This window comes from Martes martes (assembly GCF_963455335.1).
Source record: "Martes martes genome assembly, chromosome: 5".
Classification (NCBI taxonomy): domain Eukaryota; kingdom Metazoa; phylum Chordata; class Mammalia; order Carnivora; family Mustelidae; genus Martes; species Martes martes.
The window spans coordinates 138881465-138908596 of NC_137892.1; the positions used below are offsets into that span (position 1 = coordinate 138881465).

Sequence of the window (27132 nt, forward strand, 5' to 3'; positions counted from 1 at the left end):
AAATAATAATTTTAAAAATTTTAGTGACATACAAAATGGAGTCCAAATGGCTACTTCTGTCTGGTTCTTTTGTTTTTTATCACAGTCATTGTTATAAACCCATTTTCATCTGGGTATGTAAAAATGGAAGCAATTCTTTAGCGACTTTAGCGACTAAAGCGACTTTAGTCCAGAATACTCTGGGTCAGAACAGCAGGCCTGTCTCCAGACAGGACTAAAATTAGCAAGGACAGACTGGATGACCAGTTCACAAGCACTGCAGTAAAGGTCAGTGGGCGATCGCCGCCTCCAGCCAGGGCTGCAGTCAGACCTTAGTCCTGAGTGCCAAACTGAAAGCTCTCTGGGAATCAGCTAAGGGAGGACACAGCTGCGGGAGGGGGGCTACCAGTCTATAGACAAGCCATTGGATTAATTGCTATACATGTGCTTAGGCCACAGCACACTACTCACCACTATACCTTGCTCGGGGTTCTGGTTGATGATTAGGTCAGACTGAACAAAGGACTGAAATTTAAAAATAATAATTTTCTGAATGAAGAACCAAAATGTTCTTATAAACACTGAGGGAAGGAGAGATGTTGTTAGAAGACACTTGGATCCCCAAGACAGTCTTTGAGCTCCATTAAATCTGCCAACATAACCGAGAATCAATGAAAAGGGAAAATAAGTTTCTTATATTGTAAACTCACAGGAATCTGATTTTTCTCCCTGAGCAGGTGAAGAAGACAGTAAAGGATATAATCTGAGATGGCTGATTTCTTTTCCTAGATACACATTTGTTCAGGGGGTAAGGATTTTTTTTTTTAAGCACCTTGAACATTCCTTCTCTTTAAATCCAGTTTGGGGTTGGGGGCAGCAGGGTGGGATGGAAGATGTAATCATCTGTGATTCAGGAAGTCAGCTTTATAATCACCAGGCTGACCTTGAACAAATCAGTGTCTCTTATCCCTAGTTTCTTCATTTATAATAAGAATCAAAAAACCCCCTCTGACCCTTCACGCGGCATGAAACCAGGGCAAATATTTCCAGAAGATCAAATGTTTCTTCACAGGGCAGTTTTAGTGACCTGAAACAGGTTATGACTAAAACTACTTCCAAACAGTATATTAAAATATCCACCAACAACTTAGATATTGCAGAATCTTCTTTAAAAGTCAGAACTGAAAAGAATGAAATTTGAGCTATAAAAGGAAAGTAAGAAGGGTATTGGAATCCCAGTCACTAAAAAACTAAGCATCAGGCTAAAAAAGATTTCTGACCCCCACCTCCCCACCCCAAGTTATCGATGAGGATCATGTGTTCTAACGGCCCCTGGGTATTTTACCTGTAATGTTGCTGCTCAGTAGACCTTTTTTTTTTTTCTTTACAGTCCTTAGTTCCACCTTTGATCTGCCATTGCTATCAGTATTAATAAATATATCTTGTGGTCCAGAATTTTTGTTATCAACAGGTTGGCTTTATTGTTGGCTATCTTAGTATAGAGGTTTTTCTCTTAACGATAACAGAAGACCTAAAGGAAAGGAGGAAAGCATTTGTGCATTTTCTTTGTTCTTGCCCTCTCTTCCAGATCCAGATCACTAATTTATTAAGCTAGAAGGCTGGACTGAGTCTGAGGCAACGGATGATATCACCATGTGCCCATCCCCCTAAAACGCTGACTCTTCTAATAGGCCTCTAAAATGATTCTAGAGTCTTGGTTTTTCTCTCTAAAGAGCAGGGAGCTCTTCCTTCAGTTCAGATAGCAGCCAAGGATACCTTAGATATCTGGATTGCTTTTACTCACAGCTGAAAAATTTGTAGAATTTAGGGTCTTTTATATTGTTCGTAATTTTCAGGTGGTTTCGTCCCATGAACACACAGATCTTAGAGCCCAGAAGCCCTGTTAAGTGCTACAAAGAGGATCTTTCTTCCCCATTTCCACTCATTAAGATTCCCACACTCTGATTTCCTAATACTGAAGAAGTCGGGCTGGAGTTAGAAGTAATCTGGTCCAAAAGAAATCTGGTCCAGAAACCTGGTTTCTATTAAGTGTTCTTCAGTCATCTTCTATTTAGACCTCAAGCCTGCAAAGTGTGGTTTTCATAACCCCTAGTTGCCTGGAAAAAAGTATTTGTTCCACAGAAACCTGAGATGCAAAATTTTATGAGACTTTTCTTACATGCGAGTTCCACTAAAGACTGATTCATTCTCTGTCTACTACTGACTGCATAAAATACAGAAAGCTATCTGGCACTTTAACTTCCTTCTCAGTAAACCACGAGATAATGGGATTTCAAATCTGAAGAAGAACTAGGCGCAAATGAAGTCAATGGCCCAGGGTCTCATAAACTCAGAGGTGGGCCAAAATCTGAGGGACCTCTGCTGGTGATAGGAACTAGAAGTCGGCCTGGGCCTGCTCCCCTCCCGCCACAAGGTGGCAGGATTCTCCTTGCCTGAAATCTCCAGGTCACTGAAAGGACACGGACTTCCATCCACAGGCTATACATTATCTTCTTTAGGTTTAAGTAATTGTGTCAGACTGTCTGTTTCCAAGGGCTCATAAGCTCCAGCTCATTTTTGAGATGTTAACCAGCAAAATGTTTCCCACTCCAGCTTGGTGGTAGCTTTTCACCAACAGTTTTTAACCTTCTCGTTTTGTGCCATGCACCAATGGTGTAACTGGAAGGTAATAAACTCAAAGCCCAGGCTTCAAGTAAAAGTAAAAGTAGCTGTTATTACATGAATACTAAGGGCGGGCCACCTTGCTGACCACTTTGCATACATTTTATTTTCACTGCAACATTAAGAGACAGGCACTATTCTCATCTCCATTCTGTGGATGAGGACACCGGGTTTACCTACAGCTAGAAAGTGGGGTTCTGGGGTCTGAACCCAGGCTTGTCTGTCTCCAGACCCAGCTCTCAACCACTATGAATCATAAAGGAAAATTAGTTCATAGGGACGTATTGAGGTCATGTTTCTGTCGTCAGATAAAATAGTTCATTGGTGAGGTAGTCGTGTTCACAGACTTTATTATGTCCTGAAGTGGGGCCCAAATTCTTAACCAAACTACAAAAGCATTCTTGTACCCTCAGTTCAAGCATGTGCTACACGTACCCTTGTTTTAAAATAAAACCAAATCTTACAGGCTTCTGGGTGGCTCAGTGGGTTAAAGCCTCTGCCTTTGGCTCAGGTCTTGATCCCAGGGTCCTGGGATAGAGCCCCGCATCTCATCGGGCTCTCTGCTCAGTAGGAAGCCTGCCTCCCCCCACCTCTGCCTGCCTCCATGCCTACTTGTGATCTCTGTCTGTCAAATAAATAGATAAAATCTTTAAAAAATAATAAAACCAAATCTTAGATAGTTTCTCTACTTTGGTTCTAGAGACTGTGTTTTTTTTTTTTTTTTAAGATTTTATTTATTTGACAGAGATCACAAGCAGGCAGAGAGGCAGACAGAGAGAGAGGGGAAGCAGGCTCCCTGCTGAGCAGAGAGCCCGATGTGGGACTTGATACCAGGACCCTGGGATCATGACCTGAGCCGAAGGCGAGGCTTTAACCCACTGAGCCACCCAGGCGCCCTAGAGACTGTGTTTTATTTGCCAAAATTTAAGTCACTGACCATTTCAAAAAGAATTCAGGTAGGTATGAATACAGTGTTTTTTTTTAAAAGTTAATTTGTTTTCAACATGCCAGTAGGGAACCTTAGTATATTAAAAGTTTTGAGAAGTCCAGGAAATGAACGTTTGTCACTTTGTTTACCCTAGTTTGTTTTTTCCTAAACTGATCTCCCCAGAGTCTTTCTCCCTCCCCCTCAAAGCCACTGCCTGCCTCATCCCTTATAATCAGTAGCCCCCGAGAGACCCTCCAGGAAATACTGCCTTGTACGGCAGCCGCAAAGAACTTACCACTGCTTCCATACACTGTCCTCTGTCACGCCTCAGGGCCTTTGCATATATAGTTCCTTCTTCCTGGAATCGTTTCTCTTCTCCACCTGGATGAACTGTTACTCGCCCTTCAAGAAACAACTCAGATGTAACCCTCTCAGTGAAGTCTTTTTCCAGCTTTCCTAGACTGTGTCTCCTTTCGACTCGCACTGTACTGAGATTTCTACTACAGGACTCTCTCATATTGTCATTATTTCTCATGGTTGCCTCTCCTACTTGATTATTGTCTCAAGAGTAATGACCGTGTTTTATTTATCGTTATTAGTGCCTGCATCTCAACCGCACCTCACACTTAACAGGTGCTCACGAGGTATTTGTTGAAGGAATGAATGGAGAGGAGGAAAGAGACTTCAGAGTGTTCAGGGGACCAAAGATCAGGTGGCTCTTTCACAGCCGAGCTGGTCCTCACACACGAGGTGCCCCTCACTCAGAGTATCCTGCTCTTGTCGTTATGCCCAAATAGCAAAGGTGTGACAGTGGGTCAGCCATCCCCCCGCCCATATACCATGACAATACTGATAAATCAGCTTCCCCAAACCCAGCCTTTTGGTCTGGAACCTCAAGCATCACTCTAGGACTGAGAGAGTGGGCCCGTGAGATGAAAAATATTTGATCCCCTTGCCCTATTCCACACTATATCCTCCTATCACTCCATTTTTGTGGACGTGGCAGAAGGCTGTAGGTTGTAGAATTCTTCCCCCGCTTTGCTACAGACAAGGTTCCCCGAACTAGTGCTCTGTCACTTAGCAGCCTCTGTTCCTCTTCAGGGAGGCCCTGAGGTGAGGAGCTAAAGGCTCACTTCCCCATCGGCCCCAATGCCTCCGGCTCTTCCCAGCACCCTGATTTGGACAAGCTGCTGCCCCTTGGCACCAGGATGCAAGAGCAGACTTGCCTCCCACCCATTCATACACCAAGGTTTGCCCAAATATTTGCCCCTAGTTTTGTAGGGGCAGTGTTGGAACATTTATTGATAAATGATAGGAAAAGAATAGGAATGCAGCGGCCAGGAAACCAGCTGATGCAGCATAAAGTTCATCACGAAAGGCTTGCCCGAGGCTGGTCTGGCCGACACAGCACATGAGCTACTCTCTGCCTTGCTGCACTTCTCTCTGGAGATAATCTCCCCAAATCCTACTTTCCTTGGCTTTCCCTCCCCAGCCCCTCAGCCCAGAAGAGGCTGTTCTGTTCTGGTCATATGGCCATGAGGACAGCAGACCACTAATCGATCAGTGAGCATTCCTTCTTTCCCCTCTTGTGAAGAGAAGGGATGGCCCTCCCTGCTGCTTCTGCTGGCTTCTACATCTTAAGACCCTTCAAAAGTAATACTGAAATAGCTTTTTGCCATGCGGCTGTCCAAGCAACATTTAAAAATAACAAAAATGAAATTGATGTACCATAGTCTCATCCTTCCAATATGTCTGGATGAGGAGCTTGAGTTGTAAAAGTGGCTAGTATTTATTGACTATTTATTTATCGAGCTAGTATTTATTAACCATGAGCCAGATACTGTGCTAAGTGCATTATGTAAAATCTCATTTGTTCTTCATTATGTTTCTATATTATAGATACTGTTCTAGTCCTCATTGGAGGAAACGGAGGCTTAGGATAACTTGCCTTAATGACACATAGAATGGCACATAGAATGACACTTAGAATGGCAGAGCCTGGATTCCAAGACAGGTCCGTCTAATTCTAAAGTCCATAACCTTGGCTGTTATATTCTTGGAACAACTAGAACTGTCTAGGATTGGAAAAGGCCACTTTGACAGGTAATGAGTGAGTTCCTGATTTGGGGAGGTGTTTAATCAGGTACTGGATTACTGGGGTAATCTCAAAAATCTGCTCTACCAGTCTAGCTTGCTCTAATCACACTAGTGATTCTCGATCTGTCAGCATAATGGCTTCTTATTAGTCCTCATTCTCTTACCATCATCATCACCTTCGTCTTTACCTCTAATCAGCACGTACTCTGTCAGGCCTCTTTCTGAGCAGTTTTACTTACATTAATTTATTTAGTCACATTTTATAGATTTTTATAGATAAGGAAACTGAGAAGTAAAGTGATGTGTCCAGGGTCAGACAACTAATAAATAACAGAGCTGGGATTATGACCCACAATCTCTCAATACTACATTATCTTGTCTCTTAATATTTGACACACATGCCATACACTTTAAAAATTTATCTTTTTTAGTGGCACCTGGGTGGCTCAGTCAGTTGGGTATCTGCCTTCATCTCACATCATGATCCCAGGTCCTGGGATCGAGTTCCACATTGGGCTCTCTGGTCAGCAGAAGTCTGCTTCTTCCTCTCCCTCTGCCTTGCTTGTACTCACTCTCTAAGTCAAATAAATAAAATTTCTAAAAAATAAAAATTTAGGGGCGCCTGGCTGGCTCAGTGGGTTAAAGCCTCTGCCTTCAGCTCAGGTCAGGATCCCAGGGTCCTGGGATCAAGCCCCGCATCGGGCTCACTGCTCAGCGGGGAGCCTGCTTCCTCCTCTCTCTCTGCCTGACTCTCTGCCTGCCTCTCTGCCTGCTTGTGATCTCTGTCTGTCAAATAAATAAAATCTTTAAAAAAATAAAAAATAATAAAAATTTATCTTTTTTTTTAAAGATTTTATTTATTTATTTGACAGAGACCACAAGTAGGCAGAGAGGCAGGCAGAGAGAGAGGAGGAAGCAGGCTCCCCACTGAGCAGAGAACCCGATGCGGGGCTCGATCCCAGAACCCTGGGATCATGACCTGAGCCGAAGGCAGAGGCTTAACTCACTGAGCACCCATGTGCCCCCAAAATTTATCTTTTTTATCATAAGTATAATACATATTTGTTGTTAAAGAAAAAGTCAAATAACACAAATATATAAGATAGAAGTTGAAAGTCCCCCATAATCCTATCTCCAGAGATAATTAATGTTACCTTTACTAACTACATATTTATATATATTTATGGATGATACTACATATAATACTCACTAATATGTATTTTTCATGTTTTTACCCCAATAGTATATCTGTAATATTTTTCTACAACTCTTCAAAGCTCTATTTCATGTTTTTGAATGACCACATTATATGATCATAAAAATGGCACTCATTATATTGACCATAAACATGTACTAGTGTTTCTACTGGTGGACATTTGCGTTTTTTCTACTGTTTTTCTATCATTGAAAAAATCTGGGGCACCTGTGTGGCTCAGCCAGTTTAGCCTCTGACTCTTTATTTCAGCTCAAGTCATATCTCAGGTTCATGAGATGAAGCCCTGCATCGAGCTCACTGCTCAGCACAGAGTCTGCTTGTCCCTCTCTCTGCTTGTCCCCTCTCTCCCCCAAGCTCTAAATAAATAAATAAATAAAACAAAATCTTAAAAGTAAAATCTACAAGGAAGACAGAAGGTCTTCCTTCTGTATGACTCCCAAGTAATACTAGTCATGACAATAATTAACATTTCATAGAAGCTTACTATGTGCCAAACATTAAGTAAAGCACTTTAAATAGAGTGCTCTTATTCACATTTTTAAGATTATTTTTTAATTTTTTTTAAGTAAACTCCATACCCAACATGGGACTCAAACTCACAATGCCCAAACCAAGAGTCATAGGTTCTACCAACTAAGCCAGCCAGGTGCTCCTTCAGTTTTTTTTCAGATGAAGAAAGGAAGACACAGGAAGTCTCACTGCAAATGGGAAAGCTCAAATTTGAGTCCTATTTTGATTCCAAATCACAATGCATATATTATCTCTAAAATAAGTGTAAGTGTTCCCTCCCAAGCCCTTTCATTTCACATATACATATTCCATGGGTTTCTTATCCATTCCCTTCACTTCAGAATCTATCTTCTTGAGGTCCTTGACCATTCAGCCTACCAGACATTGCCAAGTGGATGCACTGTGGGTACCTCAAACTTAACCATATCCAGAATCGAAATCATCATCTTCCTCAGACCCTCCAGACATCCTCCAGATGATCTCCACTTGTCAGCACTATCTCATTTAGTAGCATTGCCATTCATCCAATGGTCCACACTAGAAACTTCAAAGCCTCCTGTGACTCCTGCCTCCATCACACATCATATCTAATTGGTGCTAAGGTCTTGTTAGAACAGATCAAAAACTGCTTTTCAATCCTTCCTCCCCAACTTCCTCCTACTATGGCTTTAGATAATTAAGGTTCCCACCACTACCTCCCCCTTGAACTGTTGTATCTGCCTCCTAACTGATCTCCCTACTTCTAAAATCTCCCTAGGTCCTGTCTCTTCTTCCATTGCTGTTAGAGTTAATGTTGTAGAGCCAATAATTGATGATATCATATCTTGCTTAAATCCTTCCAACTAACTACTAAATAAGTTCTAAGCTCCTTAGCATGGCACAGAAAACATCACATAATCTGACCCTAATTTATCTTTCCAAACTCATCTCCAGCATGTTCTTACTCATGTACCTTAAACCACAACCACCCTCAGTCACTTGTGTTTCCTCAGAAATATCAGATATCTCCATGCCACTGCTTTTGTTCATGCTACCTAAATGCCCTCCTCTGGCTTCTCTGATACCTGCGGATATTTTACTATTCTTTGAAGAACGAGCAGCCTGCCCCCAGTGTGCACAGTTTCCACCCATATTTCTGGTCTCCCAATTTATTACTTGTCCTCTTTATTTACATTTCTATTAATGTTTTACTACAGACTAGTCATCTAGTCACGTGTGTCTCTTTTTCTGAAAGGACTCTATCTGAAACATATCAGTATTTTTAGTGCTTAGGAGGAGCTTGATGTGTAAATAACTAAAACTGAAGTACATTTGTGATTTAGGTAAAAGTTTACTCCCAAATCTGAGATGTTCTTTGCCTTTTTAAGACACTAAAATCTTACTTGAGACTTGCAACTATCATTTAACCTTAGAATTAACTCCTACTTTAAGGGGCCATGTCTGCTTTCACTTCTTTGCAGAGGCTTTAAAAGCCAAGAATTTGGGCTCCTGGCAATAAACGTTCAGTGAATGTTGTCATGGGGTTTCCGGAGGAGGTGGGGTAGAAAGCACAAGAGCACATCGGAAAACGAGCAGAGTTCCAGGACATCTGGCATTGATTATTCCAGCAAGATGCTCGAGCAAAGAGAACAATTTTGGTACTGGTTTTTTTTTGACATCTGGGCTTTGGCAGCTACTCCTATGGCTTTGCTCAGCAGTTGCTGAGGAATGAGATATGGGCTTGTTTCTGTGGAAGAAAAACCTCCACTGACTCAATTTCTCCTACAGCAGGATCCCTCAAAAGACTTTTCCTCTTTAATGGATTTTCTTGGCAGGTCCTGGTCTCATTGTCATCTACAGAGAGGATCAGTCTCCATGCACCTAAAGAAATTCATACTACCTGGAATCTGAATTAGGTTAGACCAACCCCTCCTAATTTCTCCTTCTCCTCTGGTTTTTTTCAAACCACAGACAAGAAACAAGGAACAGTGAGAGACTAGAAGGAAGATCTCAGGCTACTGAGGAAGTAGAGTCACTTCAGCTACTTCAAAGTTTCTCTTGTTAAATACAAGCTGAGTAGAACTTTAGCTCCAGTTTTGAGGGAGAAGGGGTTGGGGGAGGCTGTTTTGCAGACACTGACTGAGCACGTACTCTGCCAGGCACCATCCTATGCAAGTCCTATACATTATTTTAACAAAAATTCACAACAACTGGATGTGGTAAATCATTATCTGTATTTTAATGATGGAGAAACCAAGGTTCAAGGAGGTTAAGTGATTCCCCCCAGGCCACATACTTAGTAAGTGGCAGGGGCAGGTTAAGCTGATAGGGATGAATCCACTAATATACACTCCTTACTCATTACTTATAAAATAAAATAATAATAGTTGCATGATATACAAAAGCTTCTCACTTAAACATTCAGAACTACTACCTCCAGCATTTCAGAAAGATTATCATCATCATCATCATTATTATTATTCCAACATCCACTGAGAATTTAAGACCGGCCAGGACTTGGTCTAAGTTTGTTGTATTATATATAAACTTACTCTCAGAAAAGCCACCTTTTGAGCAAGATACTATTATTTTCTTAATAAATAAACAGAGGCCGAGAAAGGCCGAATAACTTCACCCAGGTCGGAAAGCTGAGGTTGGAGCACAAGTTTTAAATCCAAACAGTCTGCCTTCAGACAGTAAGCTACATTGCCTACAAAGAGCACATTCCAGTGTTAGAGTTTCAAAATCCCAGCTCCGCCTCTTCCTGGGCAAATACCAGTCCTCAGTTTCTCCTCATGTAAAATGCACCTCTAGAGACTTGCCTGCTAACCAGGTGTCTCCATATGTATTCTCAAATGCATCAAAGTCAGAATCCCCATTCCATAGTAAAAAGAAGTGCATTTTTGAACTATGATAGATGTGTGTTCAAATCTTAACACACTTACCAGCTAGGTGATTTAAACAAGATACTCAAACTTTCTGACTCTCTTTCTATCACCTGAACATGGGAGATAAAAACACCTACCTAATAGGATTATTTGAGGGTTAGAAACAGTATATATATTTTATAATGCCAGGGAATTGGAAAGAGTTCTATATTACACCTATTATTTTGTTATGGGGGCACCTGGGTGGCTCAGTCTTAAGCATCTGACTCTTGATTTCAGCTCCGGTCATGATCTCAGGGTTGTGAGATCAAGCCCCAAGTCAGGCTCTATCCTGGGTGCAGAGCCTGCATGGGATTCTTTCTCTCTCTCTGCCCCTTCCCCCTCCTAAAAATATATATATACTATACACACACACACACACACACACACATATATGGACTTCTAAAAGTTCATTTCTGAACTTTATATATTTAAATATTTATATAACTATATATAACATTATTTTCTGAAAGGTCATTTCTGAAATGAACTATATATATACATATAACACACACACTCTCTCTCTCTCTATATATATATATATATATATAGTAATATATATATATAGTTATGGTTCTTGACCAGGAAAATATACTTTCATACCCACTAGCAGGTAAAGTTCCCCATACACCGTCCTCACGTGGGCATTACTAGAGAGGCTAGAGAACCTTCTTCTGGATAGAGCAGGACACCCTCTTCTGTTGGGCCTAGTTGAAGTGTGGCTCTGACTCATGGGTGGGGATAGGATGGGCTGACTGTGTTCTCTCTGCTCATCTTGGCCCTCACCAGTCCAGCATGGTGAGAAACGTATTCATTGTGAGCCACCTCCAGTGAACTACAGTCAGGGTCCTGACTCTCACTCCATAACAATAACCCCTCCTTACTAGAGGGCGCTAAGAGAAAAGCACATGGCCTTTAGAGCCACACTTGCTTAGGCCCAAACCTCTAAGCCTAAGTGAATGCAGGCAAGTTCCTTTGCAGAACATTGGGCTCCCTCCTGTCAGATGAGAGCTATCATACTAGGGATTTGTGAAGATTAAATACTTCATGACTATGACCTAGCTCAGTTATAGGTGCTTACACCCAACAGATTTTAATTCTCTTCCTTCTTTGAAAAGAATAGTTCAAGGTCAACATCATTCTGGGATGAAAAAAAGCAATGCTATGCCAAAGATAAAGAAGGGGGAAGTCCACACAATACACTCTTTTATTACTAACTCTGGAGATAATTAAATCTCCCCTGCCAAAAAACTTGCCTCATATCGAAGGACCTAGACTTTGTATGTTCAGCAAGAAAAAACAAGTTTAATGTATTCATTTACTTTGTATATGTCCATATTGGATCTGTCACAAGTTGTCAGCTGAGACACGACCTTGTGGGATTTGTTTCCAATGCTCAGCATTGAAAAATATATTATAAATACCAAGTATTATTGCAGCAGACCCCCATAACATTGGTTTCTGAGGCACTACTAGAAATCGACTGGTTACCTCCAAAGGATTTTGCCAAATCCATAGTACAAGTTGGCATTTTGCCTTAGTAGCAAGAATAACAAAGGTGATCGCCCCTAACTGAATGAATAGGGCCATGCTACCCACATATCCACACGGATGACCTGGTTGATGACCAGAGCCAGAACTCACCTCTGCAACAGGGTAAGGAGGTCCCTTGTGTCTCTGCTTTTACTGTGCTCACTTCCATATAAGAGGATTTGAATCATCAGACACTGTAGGTAAGTTGAGAAACATAGCAGGTTAAAGAATATCAGGAGGCAAGCACCTTCATAATAAACCAAACTCAGGAGAGCACTAGTAGAACTGAGATATCACAAGTTTACATTTCAAATTTCTGCACAGCATCTCCTCCTGGTTCCCAACCATGGAGGAAAAGAAGCCTAAATTGAAGGCTGTGCACACTCCCATGTTCTATGTGTACCATTCTACTTCATTGCACCTCCCTCTGCCATATGTGGCTACGGATCACCAAAACGACAGGGCCAAAACACGGCTGCAGTATGGTGTCCATGAGGATTTTCCAAATAGTTATGACCAAGTGGATGGACATAAGTGAAATCTGTGTAGGGTCCTAAATTTGCATTGCATCTTCAAGATGCTGAACATCAGGCAACAAAGAACAGTGGTCCCTGAGAAAGGGCAACAAGTGAGATAAAGCCAATGACTGCCCCCAGATTATTGCTTTGAGAGCATTTCCAGGTCATGATGCAGGGAAAGGAACAAAGTGAGGCTCAGAAGACTCCACAAATTGAGGAGAAGGAGCTGGGAGTCCCAAGAGACTTTCAGAGCACACTAAAAGAGAAGAGACAGCTGCATAGAAAAAGATCCAGGAATATCTGCAGTGGGTCCCCCGTAAGTATTCAGCAGAGTCCTGATGAGCACCTCTATGTGAGAAAACTGCCAAAGCTAGGGCAACAATCAGCTGAAGGGGCTGGAGGGAACAGGGCTTGGTGCAGTGCTTTTTTCCAACCAGCCAATCTGGAAAGCCTCATTTTTCACGGGCCTTTGGGTGGTGTACTCAGAAGTCTTTTGCCTCAGGAATGGGAGATAATTAGCCCTTGGCTAAATGCTGCTCTAGTCTCATCTACTCAATCTTAAAAAGCAAGACCTAAAAGGACCAAACTATAAATTAACTGACTTCTAGAAAAAGTTCAAAAATACTTACAGGAATACAAAAATATCCAGCACGAATAAGGTCAAATATACAATGTCTGGCATCCAAACAAAGATAGTAAGTCATGTAAAGAAGCCGGAAAGTGTGATTCACATGAAATAGTATAGTGTGAGAAATCTACCAAAATCAACCCCAAACTGATACCGATGTTAGAATTAGCAGAGAAATATATTAAAACTGTTATTGTAACTTAAATCATGTATTAGAAAAATTAAGTGGGGACATGAAAAACATATTTTTTTAAAAGACCCAAATCAGGGGCGCCTGGGTGGCTCAGTCTTTAAGCAGCTGCCTTTGGCTCAGGTCATGATCCGAGGGTCCTGCTGGGATTGAGCCCCATGTTGGGCTCCCTGCTCAGTGGGGAGCCTGCGTCTCCCTCTCCTGCTCCCCCTGCTTGCTTTCCTTCTCTCACTATGTCTTTATTTGTCAAATAAAATAAAATAAAATAAAATAAAATAAAATAAAATAAAATAAAATAAATATAAAAGATTCTGGTCCAGGCATGGGCACAACAAAAGTTTCTGTATGATGTTCTCACTTAGCACATCTAAGAAAGTGAATTTTTAGTTTACTTAAAAAATAAAAAGGAATAGAGAAGAAAGGAAAAAAAAGGAAGGAAGGAAGGAAAGAAAGGGAGGGAGGCAAAGGGAAGCAGAAGGGAGGGGAGGGGCATAAAATAAACACACACACACACACACACACACACACACACACACACACACATCACTCCTCACATTGTGCTTACGGGTCTGGGGGGTCTGGGAGAAAATGTAAAAGGCAGCCAGAATTCACCTTCCTTAACAGCTGAATCGCCTTTCTGAGCTGTCCTTTGGCAAAGCAGATCCTGCCCATGTTGTAAAAAGTTTCGGCCACCTTTTCACTACAGTCACCATAGCTAATGACCTGAGACTTCAGTGCAGCCTTTAGCAGTCTATAAGCCTCCTGGGGAGTTAAAGAAAAGAGTTTTATAACCATCCTGGCAATTCTGAAGGAGTATGCCAGTTCTAGTCCATTAACTCTACGGAGGAGGCATTCTACGCCACACTGATGTGACTCACCAGGATCAGGCTGTTGTGACTGTGACCCATGTGTTTCTGTGAAGAATTAACATTCTGAGCTTACATTTAATAATAACAATTAATTCATGCATGACTATTATATTTGTTTTACAGATGAAGGAATGGACACAAATAAAATCTAAGGCCCTGGCTCAAGATTGCACTGCCTCTTGTTGATTTACCTGTTCAGATTTACCTGTTTTTCCCCATTCTGGACAAGCCATTTGCAGAATTCTTCAATGGTTGTCAGTGTTTCATAATCTGTTGGGCCCAATGTTGCTTGATATGCATTAATACTCTTTATAAAATATATCTCAACAGCATCTGCCAAAAAAGGAGGACATTGAAGGCAGGCTGCTAGCCTTTACAAGTAGGTAATACAGCTTTGGCTCAATTAGACATTTCATATTTAAAGTCATTGCCTGTTTTCATTCCAGGTCTCATAAAGACCCTCGAAAAGTCTGAGATATAATTTGATGGTATCAGTTGATGTAATTTTATTCTGTTGATGAAGGGTATGGATTTTTCTGTAGGAAAAGAAAGCCCTGTTTGAATAGCCTTATCCTAAGACCCCAGATAACTACCATATTAAACTCCCAAGGCAATGAAAGACTATATATTTAACTGAATTAAACTCTGATAGAGAGTATTGTTTACTTGGATTCCTGTTAAGGGTGTGTGTGTGTGTTTTTGTTTCAAAAGTATTTTAAATAGAGTTGTTACTGTTTAAAAATTTACTTTTAATGTTGTCTTTTATTCCAAACATAATAGATGTTTATGTAATCAGTCTAGAAAATGCAATAGAAGCAAAAAGAAAATGACAATCATCTCCATGCACACTACTCAGAAGCAGGCACTGTTAACATTTTTTGCCACTGTATTAAGATATAATTGGCATACCACACATTCAACCATTGTAAGTACACAGTCTGATGCTGTTTTAGTAAATTTATAGTTACATAATCATGATCAAAATCCAGTTTTAAAAGATACCCATCACCCCCAAAATGTCTCTTCATGGCTGGTTGCAAGCAATGCCTGCTCTCATCTGTCTGGCAATCACTGATCTTTGTTCTATCTCTGTTCTTGCCTCTTCTGGAAATTTCATATTGTTGGATTCATACAACATGTAGTCATTTGTGATTCTTTCATGCATCATGCTATTTTTGAGGTTCATCTATGTTCTTGCATGAATTAGTATTTTATTCCTCCTTCTGCTGAGTAGATACACATTTTGTTTACCATTCACAAGTTGATAAATATTTGTGGTTGTGTATATACTCTATTATCCACATATCAGTTCCAGTTCTCTTCGTTCCTTTCTGTGGATTTGAGTTAACACATGCTCCCATTTTCTTTTGGCGTAAGGGCTTCCTTTAGTATTTATTTTAGGCCAAGACTGCTACCAACAAATCTTGTTTATCAAGAAATATTGATCTCACCTTCATTTTTTTTTCTTTTTTTTAAAGTATTATTGAGGCAATCTCTACACCCATGTGGGGCTCGAACTCACAACCCCAAGATCAAGAGTCACATGCTCTTCTGATTGAGCCAGTCAGTGAGCCAGAGTGACTGAGTCAGTCAGCCAGTCAGTCTCACCTTCATTTCCAAAAGGCAGTTTTTCCTGAATATACAATACTTAGTTGAATTTTATTCCAATATTTTGAATGTTTTTCCATTACTCTCTAGCCCCCATTATTCTGAGGGAAAATCAGCCATTAATCATATCATTGTCTCCCTGAACAGAGCTGTTTTTCCACTGCTGCTTTCAAGATTTTCTTTTTGTCATTCAGCAGTTTGACTATGTGCCTAGTTGTGATTCTCTCTGTGCTTATCTTACTTGGCATTAAGAATTCTGGATCTGCAGATAACAAACCCGGGAAGTTGGGGGTCATTATTTCTTCAGATAATTTGCTGCCTCATTCTGCCTTCTGAGGCTCCTATTACATGTCTGTTGATACACCAGGCGTTGTCCCACACATCTCTTATGCTTTGTTCATTTTTCTAAATCAATACCTTTTTTCTCTGCTCTTTGGAGATCATCTCTAGTGCCGGGCCTTTGAGCTATCTCATTCTCTCTCTACCATCTCAAATCTGATGTTGAGACCATTTAATGAATTTTCATTCAGTTGCTGTATATTACAACTCTAGAATTTCCATCTGGTTGTTTTTTTCCTAAATAGTTTATATTTCTCTGTTGAGACTTCCTATTTTCATTGTATTTTCTTTTAATTTTTTGGATAGTTTCCTTTAATCCTTTGAAGATATTTTATAGCTGCTCTTAAGTCTTTGCTAAATCCAACATGGAGCCCACTCAGAGTCAAGACATATTGACTATTCTTTTTCTGGGTGTAAGCCAGGGGTTGTTTTCTTTGTATGCTTCTTTTTTGTTGAAAACTGTACATTTTAGACATTATATAGTAGCAACTACAGAGTCTGATATATTTTTGTGAGTTTTTTTGTTTGGTTTGGTTTTAATGAGTTGCCCAGACTTAACTATAGTCTACATCCTCTTATGGTGTCTGAATGTTAATGTCTTTGCTCAGATGTTTGATTTCTTTAAAGTAGACTTTATTCTTTTTTTAAAAAAGATTTTTATTTATTTATTTGATGCAGAGAGAGAGATCACAAGCAGGCAGAGGCAGGCAGAGAGAGAGGGGGAAGCAGGCTCCCTGCGGAGCAGAGAGCCCGATGCGGGGCTTGATCCCAGGACCCTGAGATCATGACCTGAGCCGAAGGCCGTGGCTTAACCCAATGAGCCACCCAGGCACCCTAGACTTTATTTTTTAAGGCAGTTTTGCATTCACAGAAAAACTGAGTGGCAGGTACAGTGATTTCTTATATGTCCTTGCCCACATACAGGCAGCTGCCAAAAGAATTTCTGGGTGTGTCTGTGAAGGGGTTTCTGGAGGAGATGAACAACTGAATCAGTATTGAGTAAAGATCTGTCCTCACCAAGTTGAAAAAAAAGGGGGGGACAAAGGGAGGTGAATTTTCTTCTTCACCTGGAAACCTATCTTCTCCTATCTTCAAATACTGAAGCTCCTGGTTCTTGGGCCTTTGGACTCTGAGACTTACCAGTGTTCCCTTTACTCCTATTGGTTACATTTCTCTGGAGAATCCTGACTAATACAGATTTTGATACCAGGAGCAAGCTCGAAAACAAAGACATTTGTTTGCCAAAGCCATGGCTGAGTACCCAATCAGCCAGCAGCAGACAGCAACACTGAGCCCCTGTTTTGGCACCATCACCTAAGGTGATTAGCCAGCTACCTGGTAGCAAGCTGATTACACTGAACCATTTTCTTCATGGTCCTTAAGTAGAAGAGATATCTACTCTGGATATAAATTTGCCTTCCCTGTATGCAATGCTTCTACCAGTACCACCATCCGTAACCCACAAATGCCTCACCCACCATCATGGTATTTTCCACACAGCATTGCTTTGGATCAAGGAACTCACTTCAGGAATGAAGGCTTCTTCGGTCATCCCACCAAAGTAAAAAATCATTACCAGGTGAGGTGGTTGTTAAAGGCAAAGAGAACACAGGATAGGTAGTACAAAAAGGTAGTTATGGCAGTTACAACCAGATGACCACTTAGAGAACTGAGGACTGTAACTGTCGTGAGTATTTCCTCATTTTGTTATAAATATGCTTGTGTGTACATATGCCCATTTAAGCAAATATCTTATTTTTCTTCTTTTATTCCCTTTTCATGTAACACAAGACATAGTGATATTATATCACTATTTAAGTATTGTTCATTTTAATCATAGTTTTCAAGTTATGGAATATCAGAAGAGTAAACATCATTGAAGGACTTTATCTCTTCTGGGAAAGGGTAACTAGTACATTTCCAGTAGTACCCAGGGTAGTTATACCATATTAGACACAATTATATCTCTATTTGAAAACTAAGTATGTTTGAGGAGATGCTTGTAAGGATCAAGCTGACAAGGAGTGGACTTGTCATGTTTCATTTTGTGTCAACTTGACCATGCTAAAGGATCCCCAAATAGCTGATAAAACATCATTTCTGGAGTGCATCTGTGAGGGTGTCTCCAAGAGAAATCAGCATCTGAATCCATAGACTGAGTAAAGAAGATCTGCCCTCACCAGTGTGAGTGGCCATCATTCTATCCATTGAGGGTTCAAACAGAATTTAAAAAGAAACAAAAAAAGGTAGAAGGGTGAAATCTCTCTCCCTAATCTTGAGCTGGGATGCCTATCTCCTGCCTTTGGGCATCACATCCTTGTTTTAAATTCCCAGTCTGATCATTCAAATATCCCTACTATATCTGAGTCTGGTTCTGATGCTTGCTGTGTCTCTTCAAACTGTGTGCTTTTTAGGTTTGTTTCTTTTTTGTTTGTTTTGGGATTTTGTTTTGTTTTTGTTTACCATGACTTATAATTGTTCTTAATAGGTAGACATGATGTGCTGGGTAAAACAAACTGTTCCCAATAGGCCTCTAGTAATTGGTGCTAAGATGTGGGGCTGGGGGGCAGTGGCGAGAAAGCATTCTCTAGTCCTACGATTAGCTCTCAGTCTTTCAGTGAGCCTCTGCTTCTGAACTGTGAACTTCACAAGTGCCTCTCAGTCCCTTTTTCCTTTGGGTAGGATAGGATGGCTAGAGGGGGCTGAAGTTGGGTATTTCCTTCCCCCAGTCTCGTTAGGCTCTGAAAAACCCGCCCAATACTTTAGACTCTGGTGAAATAGTGTCTCGAGGACAGGCCTTGTTGAGAAGCAAGCTCTAGCATATTTTTAATTGGTTACTTTTCCCCTCTCCCTGCTGGAAGCAAGGGGGCATTTTTCTCCATTTTCACTTTGAGAACCTGGTCAAGCTTCTGGAGGTAAATTTCAGAAACGTGTGGAAACCTCCCCTATGACCAGGTACTTGGAATTTTTAACTCTCCATCTTGTCCACACTGAGCTTCCAGAAATTTTTCAGTTACAGGTCAGGTATTCCTCCCCCGGTACTGGTTGCAGTAGAGATAGGCATCCGCTCAGGCAAACTGGGGTTCTCTGGATTCTTTGGTCTCTCTAGTTTCAGGGGCAGCAGTTTGCCCTGTGACCTCACCTCTCTGCCAGATCTAAGAAGAGCGGTTAGTTTTCCAGTTTGTTCAGCTTTTTACTTGTTGTTAGAATGGAGCAACAGCTTCCGAGCTCCTACATGCCAGACTAGAATCTTTGCTCGTGTTTTAATGTTTATTTTTTAAAATTTTGATCTGGATTCCTGGGATTACCCCTCTGCCTGCCCAGTTTAGTGTTGATCCAAGTGACTGACTCGGAAAGAGGTTGTGCTCAAAAACCTTTACAGTGTTTGTCTTCTATCCTCTATCAATTGATACGTATGTAGATTGAGGTGTGCATTTCAAGCTCTGCTGCATTTCAAGTCTCCTTCGTTCATTATTTTCCACATCTTCCCTGCCCATGTATGTCATTTTCCAGTGGGCTCAGGGCTTATGTGGCCTTTTCTTGGCTCTCATTTCCAGGTTTTCCTGTTAACATTTTTGAGTGGCCTCTAATTCCTAAAAAACCAGGACAGCAATTTTGGGTTACCAAACACTCAGGCTTTGATGATGAATCTGTTTTGCCCCTTGCTCTGAACTGAGTCCGAGGTCTCCACCACAAAGCTGCTGGTTTTCTCAGCCCCATTCCAATAAAACTGCTCGTCTCATGGACTGGGGGTGGGGTTGGGGGAGGGGGGTGCAGTGGGTGGGTGGGAGCAGCCTCAGGCAGAAAGGCCAAGAAGAGTCTTTCTTTACCCAAAGCTCTAGCAGTTTTTCAAGAATGCTTTGCCATTTGTCGCCTGCTTATTTATTTCCAGTGCCCTCAAATGATTGTTTTTGACCATTTTATTCAATGTGTGTGTGCGTGTTGAAAGGATTCACAGACCTCTTTGTGAAGGCAGAGCCCAAAGTCTCTACCATTGTGATGCACATTTTGATGCAGTTTTGCCTACTCTGAAGTAGGCATGTCATGTTTATATATATCCACATATATGTCCTAAAAATACAAGGTATTTTCTCCTTAATGTTGTTGTTTGTAACCACTTTTATTTATAAAGTCTAATCTTCTTAAAGACTATAGAATTCCATCTCACTAATATACCAAATATTCCTTTCACTCACTAATAAACATTTAGGTTGTTTCCAATTTTTTTAAAATAATTACAGTGCCACAGTGAACATCCTTATATGGGTTTCCTTTTGATTTTACTAGGTATTATCAGGTTGTTTTGCAAATTTCCTATCAATTTATACTATCACTCCCACCATTTATGAATGAACAGACCTGTTTTCCCACAATCTGACAAATGCTAGACATTTTCATATTTAACAATTTTTTACAGAGGATGGGTGAAAACTTGATTTTAAAGGTATGTATAGTTTTAAGATGTGTAACATTCTGTCAAATTATACTTGAGAGTTTGTATCAAATTGCTCTCATCAATCCTAAATGTTATCATTTCTTGCAGTGTTGACAATCTGATAGAAACTTGGTATCCTTGCTGTTTCTTCATTATTACTATGATTGAAACTTTTCATGTGATTATTGGCCATTAGTTTTCTTTATGTAATGTTCGGTCTTATTTTTTCCCCTATTTTTCTATTGTAAAATTAAATGTAAATTTTACCTCTTACATTTAGGACAATGATCCATTTTGAGTTAATGTTTGTATATGTTTATGAAAGTGGGTTTTCTTTTCTTTTTTCTTTTGGCATGTGAATACCATTGTTTCAACTATTCCAATACCATTGTTGAAAATACTCTTTCCACACTGAACTATCTTGGCATCTTCATCAAAAATTAATTGGCCATACTTATTCAGTCTATTTCTAGACTCTCTGTTGTGTTCCAGGGACTCTGAACTCTGTCCCTTTATCAATACCAAACTCTCGATTACCGTTGCTTTATAGTAAACCTTAAATCAAGTAGTATGTCCTCCAATTATATTATTTTTCAAAATTGTTTCAATTGTTCTAATTTCTTTGCATTTCTGTATAAATTTTAGACTCAGCTTGTCTATATTTACAAAAATTCCTACTGGGATTTTAATTTGTGTTAAATCAATACTCCAATTTTTATAGAAGTGACAACTTTACTGTATGTCACCCATCTATGAATATATTATGTCTCCATTTATTTAAGTCATTTCTGGTTTCTTTGATGAGGGTTTTGTAGTTTTCAGCACTCAGATACTATACGTATTTTGTTAGATTTACACCTAAGTCTTCCATTGGGAGGCGGTGGCTGTTGTTTCCAAAAATTTCAGTTTCCAGTTGTACATTGCTAATATATAGAAATATGACTGGGTTCTGTGTATTGACCTTATTATATCCTGTGATCTTGCTAACCTTAAACTCAGTTATTAGTTCTAGGAGTTTTGTAGATTTCGTGGAATTTTCAACAGAAACAGCTGTATTGTTGCAAATGAGGACCATTTTATTTCTTTTAAGCTATATGTCTCAGGGGTACCTCCCTGGCTCAGTCATTAGAGCATGTGACTCTTGATCTTGGGGTCATGAGTTCAATCCCCACATTTAAATAAACTTAAAAATTTTTAAGATCAATCAAGCTGTATGTCTTTTTCTTGCTTATTGCACTGGCTAGGACATCCAGTATTATGTTAACTAAAAGAAATGAAAATGAACATCCTTGCCTTGTTCCTGATCTTATGAGCAAAAAACTCACTCTTTCACCATTAAGCATGATGTTAGCTGTAGGTTTTTTGCACATGCCTTTTATCAGATTGAGAAAGTTCCCCTTCCATCATGAAAGGATGTTGCATTTTGTCACACGCTTCTTCTGCATCAGCTGATAAGATTTTGTGCTTTTCATCTTTGGACTGCTAATACGGTAGAGTACATTCATTCAGGTTTAAATACTGAACCAGCCTGATATTCTCAAGAAAAAAGCTCCCCTTGATCATGGTGTATTATTCTTTTTATATGTTGCTATATATTTTCTTGAGGATTTTTTGCATTTATGTGCATGAAGGTATTGCTTTATAGTTGTGTTTTCGTTTTTTCTTGTAATGTCTTTACCCAGTTTTGGTATTAGGGTACTATTAGCCTCATTAAATGAGCTGGGAAATGTTCCCTCCTCTTCAATTTTCTGGAAAAGATTTTGTAGTATGGATGTTAATCCTTCTTTAAATGTTAAGCAGAATTACCCAGTGACATCATATGGACGTTGATATTTCTTTCTCAGAAAGTTAACTACAAATTCTTTTTTTTAATAAGTAAGGGCCTATTTGAGTTTTCTGTTCATCTTGGATTATATTGTTTGTTTTCATTTTATTTGTGGTATTTTGTGACAGACACAAGTTTTAGATCTTTTTATAATTAAATCTACCAACCTCTTTTCTAGTATAACTTCGTGTGCTCAGACAGTTTTTTTTCCAGTTTTTAGTTTTAGGAATTTTGATTCCAGTGTTGTATTTCCTTCTGGATAATTTACATTTTCAGTTTTGATGTTAAAATGGGACCCATTTGGAATTTAGTGAATGATAGGAGGTGAAGATCCAAATCTTCTTTAAAGTTAAAAATTAGTATACAAGAAAATAATAAGGTGGCCTTAGAATCTCCCAACTCCAGAAGCATAAAATTTTCTTATTTGAACAAAATTTTTACTCATCAATTTTTACTCAATATTCAAATAGAGACTAAATGTGTTTTAACCACGAAGAGTATTTAAAAAAATTCAAACATATAGATGGAGTACAAATACTGTTAGTATACACAAGAAAAATTTTTAAAGAAGGAGGATGATTAGCTAGAAAACACAGAATCAGAAAGTCTTCAATGAACATTTATGTTAAAGAAAAGAATAACCAAAATATCAAATAACTTCTGAAAATTGAACAAAATTGTTTAATGGCATGGGGAAATATAAGAATAGAAAAAAGTAGGATGAAAAACTTTTCCTGTAATTGTTTCCTTTTCATACACGACTGGAAAATAATGTACACCTAAATGGATTCCTTTGATAAGCAGAGAAAATCAACATTTTTAAATGTTTTTCACATATTTTTCAGAAATCCCAAATTCCTCCTGATGGGCCACTGAATCCATTAGCATCATTAATCTGACCCAGTCATCTCATCTGAGCAGGGCTGCAGTTCTTCCTCACCAGTTCTTTTGCGTCTCTCCCAAAGTTACTAACTTTCCGAAGGATGACCTTGCCTGAGAAAGGACCACTGCCGATGGGTGAATTCATGCCTTAGTTTTCCTCCAGAACCCCCAGTACCTCACTTTTGAATATAGGTCATGAAAATTCTAGCTGCTACAAACATTCTCTCTTGTCAGCCAGAGGACAAGAGTCAAGGAGGTTGAGAATGGAGGAGGAGGGGAGAAGGAGCCCATGTTTTTGTCTTTTATCACTGGATTTCCTCATCAACCAATATGCCACAGGTCACATTCATAGCATGTATGATCTCTCTACTCTTTATGCACGTGAATTCTGCTGAGATTCTAAGGGAATAAAGGAAATAGAAATCAGACGATTTTATTGGTTTTGATGTTCCAACTGATTTGTGGAGATACTGTGCCTAAATCCATGTGTAAATGATTTCATACAAAATGGTATCCAGTCTAATTTTTCCATCACAGTCATGAATAGCTAATTATCACCTGTCGATATTGATAGATAGACCATTGCCAGTGTGCTTCCCTCCCAAGGGAAATGATGATAACTGCAAACTACCCCCTCCACCTACCCCTGTGTTGGGCCTCTCCAGACATGGCATGAGCCTTGGCTAGTAACGCACTTGCCTCTGCAGTTTGGGGGCTGACTTCAGTGAACAAAGAAACACAGATAGAATAGGCCTGGAATAGAGAAAATCATGATCAAGTAAGTACCCAAACAACAGTGTTTTACGGAAGGATTTTCTAATAGCTCTCATGAAATTGCTAGTTGAGGGCTGCATGTACCCAATCATGGAGTTATGAGAGAGATGAGTTTGAATCCCAGCTACTTCCTCACTGTGAGCTGTGAGTCTTGAACAAGTAACTTCACCTTCACATGCAGAAGAAATACACAGCTTCCATCGACTAGGGTTTGGAAAAGATTAAATGAGATGGTACATGCAAAGTGGTGGGCATACATAGTACCATCACATGGTAAGTCCTCAATAAATATTAGCTATTTTTATTTCTTATTAAGTTTCATAGCAAAATTACAATCACAACTTTAGCTCAGCCTCTCAAAGGTTCGTTATCAAAGGAAGTGCCGGGGAGTTGAGTGTGGATCGGAAAGCCATACTGCCTGGGTTCCTATCACACTTCAGCCACTTATGACATCGGGCAAGTTACTAATGTCTTCAAATATAAAATAGGAATTTCAGAAATGACTCTTGCAAAAAGTTGCTGAAAAGATTAAATGAATTAATATATGTGAAGTGTTTAGAATACCACCTGGAATGTCATAAGGATGAGAGAAGAGGCGATTTTATTACTATTATCATTCATACTAAAATGGAAGGAGAAAGAAGAGAGAAACCATCTGGTCCACTTCCACCAGCAAGACAAAAACCACCCAAGCTTCACAGTTCACAGGGTGAACACCACGAGGTATTTCAGGAGCTCCAGCGATTATCAGACAACACTATGGAGCTAAGACAGTTCAGAGCTGTTAAGAGTATAGGCTCTGGGGAATCAAATTTCCTAAGTTCAAATCCCTGCTCTCCTACTTGTTAGCTACACAACTTCAGCTGAATTAGCTATGACTCTTTACGCTTCAGTTTCCTCACCCGTAAAATGAGATAAAAATAATAATAGTGCCTCCACAGCACAGGGTTACTGCATGAACTAAACAGCTACATCCTCAAGTGCACATAGTAAAGGCATTCCATAGGTGTTAACTATTACTTATTGCTGGGAAACACTGATTATATGTTGTTTTGTCTATTCTGATCTGGCCAATGCTTACAGAGCTGCATTCCCTAACATTTCTCCAGTGTATGATACTAGTAACTTTGGATTGTGGGATTACCTGCAATGCCTTTGCTACAATGTCAGCTTGTTTTCATATATTCCGTTGAATTGTATTGGATGTGTTCTATGATACAGAAAATCAGATATTTTGATCCACTTTTGACTTTGGGAGATACCTGAAGCCACAGACCAGATTCTCATTTGAGGAGAGAAAAGGTAAATTCAACAAGCAGTTTCAAGGCAAGTTCAAGTACATGATAGGTAAAAATGCCTTACACTGTTTTCATTATAATATACTCAACATTCCTTCGGGTTCTGTTTTGTTTTCCCCTGGGCATTTGTCAAATTAGTGATCTCCAAGTGAAAAACCTTTTTGTCAGTTTAAATTTAGACTTGTTGATACAAACAGCTAGACTAGCCTAGAGGACAAATGACACCATTACACCAAAATATCACGATTTTTTTCATTTAAAAAATGCTAAAGACTTAAGTTTGGTTGCCCCTTTGGCTTTTTCTCCTGGAGCAGACTCACTTGGTTATTTGTTCCTAGTACCCACAGAATTGAGGGGAGGCCTGGGATGGGAAATCGGGTCTCAGATCAGGTCAAAGAGCAGAGACACCCACCCCTGAGTCAGTGTTCTCTGATCCTGTTGTTTAAGGTTGAGGAAGGGCTCTTGTGGATCCGGCAGGAAATCCATCCCACCTCCTTGTCCTTCTGAGAAGCCCAAGCTTCCCCGGCCCTGAGATTAGGGCCTGGGGCCAAACACAGCCTCTAGGCTGGGGCTCCAGCCAACTTACTAACCTGCTGCAAGTACTGGATGGCCCGATCATGGTTCCTCCTCAGCTGCTCGATCTGAGCGATTTCCTCATATAGACTGACCAGATCCAATGTTCTATCACCCTCAGCAGCAATAACATTGCCAATTGCCTTTTCAAAGTATGCCAGAGCGAGGTTCAATCTGTGGATGGCCAAGGAGGCCCTATAAGAGGGACAAAGATGCAAAGTCAGAGAGTTGTCCAGACACAAAAGGAACTGATTCTAAGAACAAAACAATTTGGCCTTCAGAGGCCAATCATCTCAGTGGCTAGCTAAAAATCCAGTCTTGCTAGAAATAAACTCCTATTAACCTGCATTTCACCAACCAGATTCCACTGACTACCATTCACTTCCATTCACATAGCATGCTGCAGTCTCATTTTATAAAAAACCAAATGGAAAAAATGGCTTCTAGCAAGTCACAAAGGTGGGATAATTTACTCATAAACACAGATTTTCCAGAATCAAAATAAAATTTTATCACTTCTGGCTCCCTCTCTTTCAAACCAATGCAAAATTAATGCTTTGTCTTGTTTGATTTAGTTTAGTTTGGTCCTCCTCAGTTAAAAATGAGAAAGGAAAGAGAAAACAATGTAAATATCCCTTCCAAAAGCCAGTGGTTAAATAAATTATGACATGTGATACAATAAAATACTTCAGACTTTAAAAATCATGCCTCTTTTTTAGACTAAGTAATATGGGCAAAAATTAAAAGTGTGCTAAGTTAAAAAAAAAGTGATATGACTATACTAGAAATTGACCTTGATCTATCTTTCTATCTATCTATATACCTATATCTAACTAAAATGTTTATCAACCTACATCTATATCTAACTAAAATGCCCATAGCAGTTATGTTTAGGGGGTGAGATTAAAACTAACTTTTATTTTCTTCTTCATGTCTATTTTCAAAGCTTCCAAAACAAAATAGAATTTTTAAAAATGAGAATAAAATAGCATCCCATACAGGTTTATCCCTCTAGACACAGTAAGATACAAGGAGAACAGGGTAGTTCAAAGCTGTTTCTCACAAGTTATTGGCTTTACAGTCAAACTCCAATAGCCTATATTTCCTTCCAAATAAAACAACGCTAAGAATACCCAAGTTACATGGTTGTTGTGAAGATTAGGTTAAAATTTATACATGGAATCACCTCACATATAGCGGATACACAATCAATATTACTCCCCCTCACCTCTTGCTTCCATCTTTGTATTTCCAAGTTGAAAAAAAAAATGTGTGTGTATAAAATTATTTTAGATAAGGCATTCTGCAAGTTATAATTTAACAATCAAAAGAGAACTGGCCT

General features: G+C 39.7%; 1 protein-coding gene across 1 annotated transcript in view; it reads right to left on the reverse strand.

Moving 5' to 3' along the window:
• The window catches only part of TTC23L (tetratricopeptide repeat domain 23 like), a gene marked incomplete at both ends in the record, with an annotated part of 51027 nt that overhangs the window by 3567 nt on the left and 20328 nt on the right, over positions 1-27132 (reverse strand). Inside the window, 4 exons of the mRNA XM_080804373.1 lie at positions 11963-12045; positions 14262-14389; positions 23790-23898; positions 25808-25985. Coding sequence (XP_080660499.1) covers positions 11963-12045; positions 14262-14389; positions 23790-23898; positions 25808-25985 — 498 coding nt within the window. The remainder of the gene's footprint in view (positions 1-11962; positions 12046-14261; positions 14390-23789; positions 23899-25807; positions 25986-27132) is intronic.